This window comes from Penaeus chinensis, chromosome 5 (assembly GCF_019202785.1).
Source record: "Penaeus chinensis breed Huanghai No. 1 chromosome 5, ASM1920278v2, whole genome shotgun sequence".
NCBI lineage: Eukaryota > Metazoa > Arthropoda > Malacostraca > Decapoda > Penaeidae > Penaeus > Penaeus chinensis.
In genome coordinates, this window is record NC_061823.1 from 19,916,354 (window position 1) to 19,923,853 (window position 7,500).

Sequence of the window (7,500 nt, forward strand, 5' to 3'; positions counted from 1 at the left end):
ACTATTGAGGTTTGAAGTCTGCTGGAGATGGCTATGGCTACTTCCTGGAGATGGTGGCCATCGCTGCGACTCGACCAGTAGTAAGTGTAGCCACCCACACTAATTGTGCCGCTGCCAGGTCTTCTCACCTCTGAGAGAGTAGCCACCTCAACTCTCAGCTGCTTCAATTCCCTCGATAGTAGTGGTAACTGATCGTCCTATCACAGGGAACGGACGTTCCAAGCCCCCACCCTGACAGTCCACCTGAGGTCTAACCTCAGGCAGTCCTCCGGGTGGGCGCCACCTCTGCCACACCTACCGACGCCGCCCCATATAGAGGAGGTTGGCTGGCTGCAGGCCCCATAATCCGCCTGCAGGGCTCCCTGGGGCTTTCCCCCACAAGCATCACGCCAGGTTGGCGGCCGCTGGGACCCAGCTGGAATGGCGGGTAACCCCCCCTCCCCACCAGAGTCCCAACAGTCGCCAACCCAGAGGGACCCACAGCCCGCCGTACTTGTTGGGTGGGAGGGACTTTAGCCCTCCCCCCAGCACCAACAACTAGACGGTTCGTTGTCAGTGGTTATCTCGGGGGGGCCGACTGGCAGGAGTTAGTATGAAGCCAGGGCGTATCCACATGCCGGTGGGCCATAGCTTCATACCTTTAGGGCCTCCTGCTGCTCCAAGAGCCTCCACAGTTCAGCCTAGGACCGCAAGGTACCTAGTTTCCATGGGTGGCCATGAGGAGGCCCTGCAGAAGTCTTGATGATGGAGAGGCTATGAGCTGGCAGGGGAGTCTTATGCATAGCTGCTCCCTTTTTCGTACCAGGCTAGCCAGCGGTGGCAGCTGAAAGCGGGAAGGCATGCAAGCACTTAATGATAACTAGGCTACCACACCATCGCTTCACATCACCCCGAGCATGAAGCACCCACCTATACCTATATGTATATGTATATGGAGAGAGAGAGAGAGAGAGAGAGAGAGAGAGAGAGAGAGAGAGAGAGAGAGAGAGAGAGAGAGAGAGAGAGAGAGAGAGAGAGAGAGAGAGAGAGAGAGAGAGAGAGAGAGAAGCCATGAAAATAACAGCATTACACCCTAGCGCCCCACCTTATTCCGCTGTCTCTTCTTCTCTTTTCTCTTCTCCTGGAGCTTCTGATGCTTCTCTGACACGACTGGGTCCATGTCCTCCCACCGGTTTACCATCTTCACCTTGCCTTGCTTGTCACGCTCAACCTCCACCTTGAACTTCTCCTCAAAGGCAACCTCGTGCTTCACCATCTGAGGGAAAGGGAAAGGGTAAGTAATGAGGAGGAAAGGATATGGGGAATACCATATCCTTACATATAAAGATAAAAAAACTACCCCTTCAATCTCCTTCCTCATCCTTAATCTGCTAGTAAGAATTTAACTCCATTTGTGTGTTTCCAATTGCATTACAAGCCAAAATAAAGATTTAGATTGAACATTTCTGGTTAAATTACTTACGGTCTAGATTTAAATAAGCTACTTAGTAGTCTACTTAGGCTTTAATTCATTTTTGCTTTCATCACACACTAGGGTAAAAATTTAATTCCCCATCAACACAGATGTAGACCGTGCATCAATATCTGTTGTTCCCATTTTTCTTTGTTAGGTGTGAAATTCTACAAAACAGTAACTAGCACATGGTGTAGATGAAAGTAATAAGAAGTTCTGAATGTGGTTTCTATTATCATAGCTGTGATTATTGATCATTTTACACATTTCTAAATTCATGTTTTATGGGGTCAACAAGCCGGTCAGGCTAATTGATTTCATTAGCTACCATTTAAAACTGTAATGAGTAAATTGAGCCTGAATATAAGAGTATAAAAAATTCATGTACAACCTCTATTTGATACCTCACTTTGTAAAGCTTCTAAGTATTTCTAGTGCTTAACTGCTTTATCAGGAACATAATACTTCTATAAAGAGTAATATATATATATATATATATATATATATATATATATATATATATATATATATATATATACACACACACACATAGACAAAGTTTGGATGTAGAGTTAAAAATTTAATAAAAGAAGAGAGGAGACTAATTCCAATATATAACAGTCTACCCTACATAAGCCATTTTCACTGACAAAGTTACAATACATTTTGTTTTATTCTAGGATACATTATCATATTCACTCAGTATGAAATACATACAGTACCACACCCTAATAGAATAGCAATATTAAAAGTGGAGAAAACACACAAGGGGAAACAGCCAGCTGTGTACCAAAATTGCAAACCTTAATTAATCCAATTGGCATGGATGGCAAGACTACAATGCATTGCATTGTAGGCTTGTTTACTGTTTTCCTTTATTTTTTGAAAGCTTCATTTGTATTATTTTATTGTCTTTAATGTTATGAATATTCTAAAAACAACTTTATAGTCATATTTATCAATAAGAATAACACCAATGTCAATATCAAGAGTATTAGAAAAACACATTTTCCCGCAAATTCACAGAATGGGGAAATCAGGTGTGGTCACTAAGGCCTTTTGATAGACTCCTTGGTGGCTGAGCACATGTGGAGCCATCTGTATATAACAAAATTCAGTACGTAATCCTGTAGTCATTAGGTTAAGAAAGCCCACCAAACCCTAATATTACTATTAATCTAAAACATAAAATAGATCTGAAATTGTAAAACCAAGTGATTATTCAATTTCACCCTTTGGTTGCAGATGGCATGACATCATCCAATGGCTGCAGTGGACCCAATCACAGCTGGCACGTATAATGCTGTACCAGCAACATTGGCTCTTCAAAAGGAGCTCATCTTTCTCTGACAGTAATATCATAATTTCTTTGGTGTCACTATTAGATACAGGTACTTAAAGTGAAGGGAAGACCACTTCCTCTTAACTTTCTTTTATAAAAAACAGCTACAAACTATTAACCCCTTGCCGATGGGTACGACGGGTAGACACGTGCTATGCCCACTGTTAGTACTTGTTTGATTGTTTTAACACATAGATGGCTATACTTGTACTAAGTCACCAATGAGCCAGTTATGAGTACTGCCTGTCTCGCCTGTTCACCCTTTTCTTTGATTTACGAAATATTTTACATTATCTTATTTTGCTGTTACTAATGTTAAAAAACATCATCATAATTATAATGTTTATAATAAAAATAACACCATCATAGCACTAGTAAAATTCATAGCACTAGTAAAAAATATGTTTTTCCTGCCAATTCAAATCAGGTACGGTCACAAGGTCTACTAATTGACTCCTTTGTGGCTAAGCACTAGCAGAGCCATCTATGGGCAGACATTTCACAAAAGAATATAGAAAATGGGCACAGCATTTTCCCCATTTTTTGTTCATTTTCCCCGGCGGCCTAAGGTTGTGCTTAAAGCACTGAACAAGACTACCATAAACAGGAGAAACAACCAATGCATGTCACTAACTTGCATTACTGGCAACAAGCCAATTTTTATTAATTCAGTTAATGAGTGTGCAGTCAAATCAGTAGTTAAAATCATCATCATTATCATCATCAAGGGGTTAATGCCGAGAGGGGTGCATGGCTGCATCCACCATTCACTTCCAGCCATAAGGGTCTCTCATGGCGAGTCTCCAGGCAGGTCCTTGGCCCATCTCTAACTCTTCACGACAGGTCTCGTCGAGGTGCCCAAGCTGTCATCACAGGGAAATGAGCTAGGTGCCCATATGACCTGAGTTGGCAATCCCAGATTATGCAAGTAACAGGTCTCATGCCGGTCTCACAGTGTAGTCGTTGGTTGGACACGTGGTCCTGCCAACTGTACCCCATGATCCGGCAAAGAGACTTGTTTACAAAAGGCGTCAAGACAAAACTCCAAGGCACTAGATAGCAACCAGGTTTTGCTTCCATAGAGCAAAACTGGCAGTATCAAGGCCTTGAAGACATGTAGCTTGGTCCTTCTGCATAGGTAGCAACACCTCCAAATGCTCTTGTTGCTGCCAGACCAATCTGTCTACTGACTTCTTGGTCTGACAGCCCAGAGATATGGACTATGCTACCAAGGTATGCAAAGCTCTCTGTGACTTCAACGTCCTTACCGCAAGCACAGACTGACTGATTGGGTTTCCCTAACAGGCCCCCAAAGTCCTGAATCTTGGTCTTGGTCCAGGAGACCTCTAGGTCCAAGGGCTTCGCCTCATTGCTAAATGCATCACAAGCCGCCACCAGTGACTCCAGAGACTCAGATAGGATAGCAACATCATTGGCAAAATCAAAGTCTGAGACCATGATATTGCCCAGTGTTGCTCCACACTGACTTTGGATAGTAACCCTGCTCATTATCCAGTCCATGCAGGTGTTGAAAAGTGTTGCTGCGAGGACACAGCCTTGCCTCACCCCTGCATTGACAGGGAAGAAGTTCAATAGGCCCCCACCACACTTTACAGCACTTTCAGTACTGGTATATAGGCTTGTTATTGGGCCAATAATCCGTGTCAAAATTCCATTAAGCCTCAGAATCTCCTATAGTGATGCTCTGAGTCAAACACCTTCTTGAGGTCAATGTATTCCACAATTACTTGAAGCACTAGGATTTAGTCTATTGTGGACTTGCCAGGAGTGAATCCAGATTGACTGATATACGTAGTCTCTGGTGCTTTAGTAGTTGGTCACAGATCCATTTCAGAAGTATGTGGGCGAAAACCTTGCCTGGTATACTGAGTAGTGCAATGCCATGGTAGTTGCTACACTCCCAACGGTCCTCTTTCCCCTTCCAGAGATGGATGACCATGCCCCTCAACAGGTCAGGGGGAATGGAACCAGACTGCCAGATGGCAGTCAAGACTGCATGCAAGCCCCGTGCTATAGGTTCACCCCCAGCCTTTAGCAGTTCAGCAGGGATATCAGCGAGGCTCCCCACTGATTGGTGGGTACGGCACAGATATTGTAATACCACTTGCATCCAAGCTACCTGTTGGAGGGTCTACCTGGTACAGCTGCTTAAAATACTCAGCCCAACATTCACAAACTCTAGCATGATCTGAAATGATCTGTCCATCCACTGAGCAAACTGCAGTCATCAGCAATGAGGGCTAGGAGTTTTCTCAGGACTTGGTAGGCAGGGCGAAGGTCATTTACCAAGAAATGGCTTTCAACCTCCTCAGCAAGATTCCTGATGAACTGTTCCTTGTCCCTTCTCAGCAGTGTCTGAGCCCTACGTACCAAAGAGAGATGCAAGTCCTGATTGCCATTCAACTGAGCCATGCAATACGCTTCAGTGGCCTCCAATGGCTCCAGGGAGAGGAAATTCTGCCTTGCCCTTGGGTGTATGCCAATGAACTCCTTAGCTGTTTTGAGCATTTCACGCTTGAAGGACTCCCAAAGCAATTGGGTCCATCAAGATTTCAAGTTCTGTGAATCGATCAGAGACTGCCATGGCGTACACACAGGCACACTCCTTTTCCCTCAGTCTGTCCAACTGAAACACCCTAGAGTAGCCACTGGAGGGACGAGGAATTTTGAAGTGTAACTGTAAGGTAGCCACTACCAGCCTATGGTTAGTGCCACATGTATTGCTAGGATACTGCTTTTTACACTAAAATAGATTGTAACAACCCTGTTGATTTAAATCCAATTCGCACAAAAGTACTCTGTAAGTGTGTACCTATCAGGAACCATGAAGAAAGCAGTGTCTTCCCTTAACCCATTAATTGTGTTCGGTGACCATGGTGAAAATTCTGAAATGTCATTCATGAGGCATTAGGCAATAATAGTCCATAGCTTTAGAAAATGTTTCTGTCTTCTGTCATCTTCTTTGTACCATGTCATGTTTTAAAGAGTAACATACAGTAAAATATGCTTAAAAATATGAAAATGCTCATAAAAATCTAATTAGGAGTTCAAATGAACAAATAATACTATATCAAATTGATATAAAACAGTATATGCATCCTATTTACTTTTTTTTTTTTTTTTTTTTTTTTTTTTTTTACCAAAGGTGAATACAAATAATGACATGTGCTTTGACTGATATACGTACTCACAAATACATTTTCGCAAAAAAACATAATAATTAATTCCTGTGGAAGATAAATTGGTTTCAGACATGCTTTTGAAACTATTTTTAGTAAACTGTGAGTAATTTGAGTTGCTCTGATTTCAAAAACTGACTGAAACAAAAATTTACTATATTTTAACATTTTAAAAAGATAAAGCCACATATTCATATGAAATCACACTTTTCAGCCTTTTTCCAGTCAAATATTATTCCCAACAAGGAAAGCAGCAACAATATTCAGATGAGCATCTAATTATTTTGCTATTTATGACTCGTACAGAAGAATGCTATGTCTGAGTGGAAATTAGTAGAAAGTGAGAGAGAACTACTACAAGACACTTAAACCAATGATTGATTTGTTACTCCAAATGTAGCATGTTATTAAAAGAAAGTTCTACCTAGTTATCAGCAGGTAATGTTAACTGGATACAGACTGCACTGCTAAGGTCTATAAAATATTAAGCCTAATTGCTGTACACACTCATAATACCCTCAAGATCCCACCCAACCTCCAGCCTCACACACACCTGTATAGTGTCATGTACTCTGGCCAAGAACTTCTCGTCTTTCTCTCGCCTTCCCTGTTTGAGGAGAGGAAGTCGCTGCACTGGCCGGGTCATGCCTCGTTGCTCTTTATCTACTAGATCCAACCTGTTAGCCAAATAATGAGGAAAAAAATAAAGAAATCACTTCCATGGTAAATACAAACAAAAAGAATAAAGTAATCATTTCTATGCAAAACTATTAATTAGCTTTTCTGACTACGACACCAGATTTTACTTCTAGAAAAAAACACTGATCTAAATGTGAGACTGATTTTAATGAGGGCATTAATTAAGTGAATGAAGTGCTACTTCTTTTTGAATACCTGGTTGTCCTTTTGAAATTTCCAATAGAAAGACAATGAAAGTTATGAAAGTTACGAAAGAAGGAAAGACACTCACTTTTCCACCAACACCTGTATTAGAGTAATGAGAAACCTTTTCTGAACTTTCTTTCACGTGTTCCATTCACAGAAGACAGAATAAGCTTAATTGCATTAATCATAATGTCTCTGCATTATCTCACATGACCACTTTTGAACTCATTAGTTGTTAGACCTCTAACTTCTGCTATAGAAAAATTAATTATTTTTCAATTAATCTACATTACCTACCCTTTGAGGGGAACTGTGTAACTATACTAAACTCTTTTGTCTCACATAAGGGCTATACAAAAATATAATGGCTATTTCAGCCAAAGAAAACATTTTGATAAGATTAGCTTCAGCAAAGTGTACCTGAAAAAGGTATAAATTATAACAATGAGTGTCTATAAATTGAAAGTCAGTGACCTTGACAGGACAATGTCACAAGGATATTTTTCCCTATTTCTTTCCTTAGTCCATGGATGTCAGATAAATTATTGGAAAGTACCCAAAATTACACACAAGGAAGCAAGTTATACTCCTCAATATTTAAATATGGGAAAAGTCCTAGA

The 7,500-nt window shown here is 41.2% G+C and overlaps 1 protein-coding gene across 1 annotated transcript in view; it reads right to left on the reverse strand.

Annotated features, from left to right (window-relative positions):
• The window catches only part of LOC125026014 (coiled-coil domain-containing protein 137-like), a 19,409-nt gene that overhangs the window by 6,715 nt on the left and 5,194 nt on the right, over window positions 1-7,500 (reverse strand). Inside the window, exons 3-4 of the mRNA XM_047614387.1 lie at window positions 6,549-6,672; window positions 1,085-1,255 (exon numbers count right to left, since the gene is read on the reverse strand). Coding sequence (XP_047470343.1) covers window positions 1,085-1,255; window positions 6,549-6,672 — 295 coding nt within the window. The remainder of the gene's footprint in view (window positions 1-1,084; window positions 1,256-6,548; window positions 6,673-7,500) is intronic.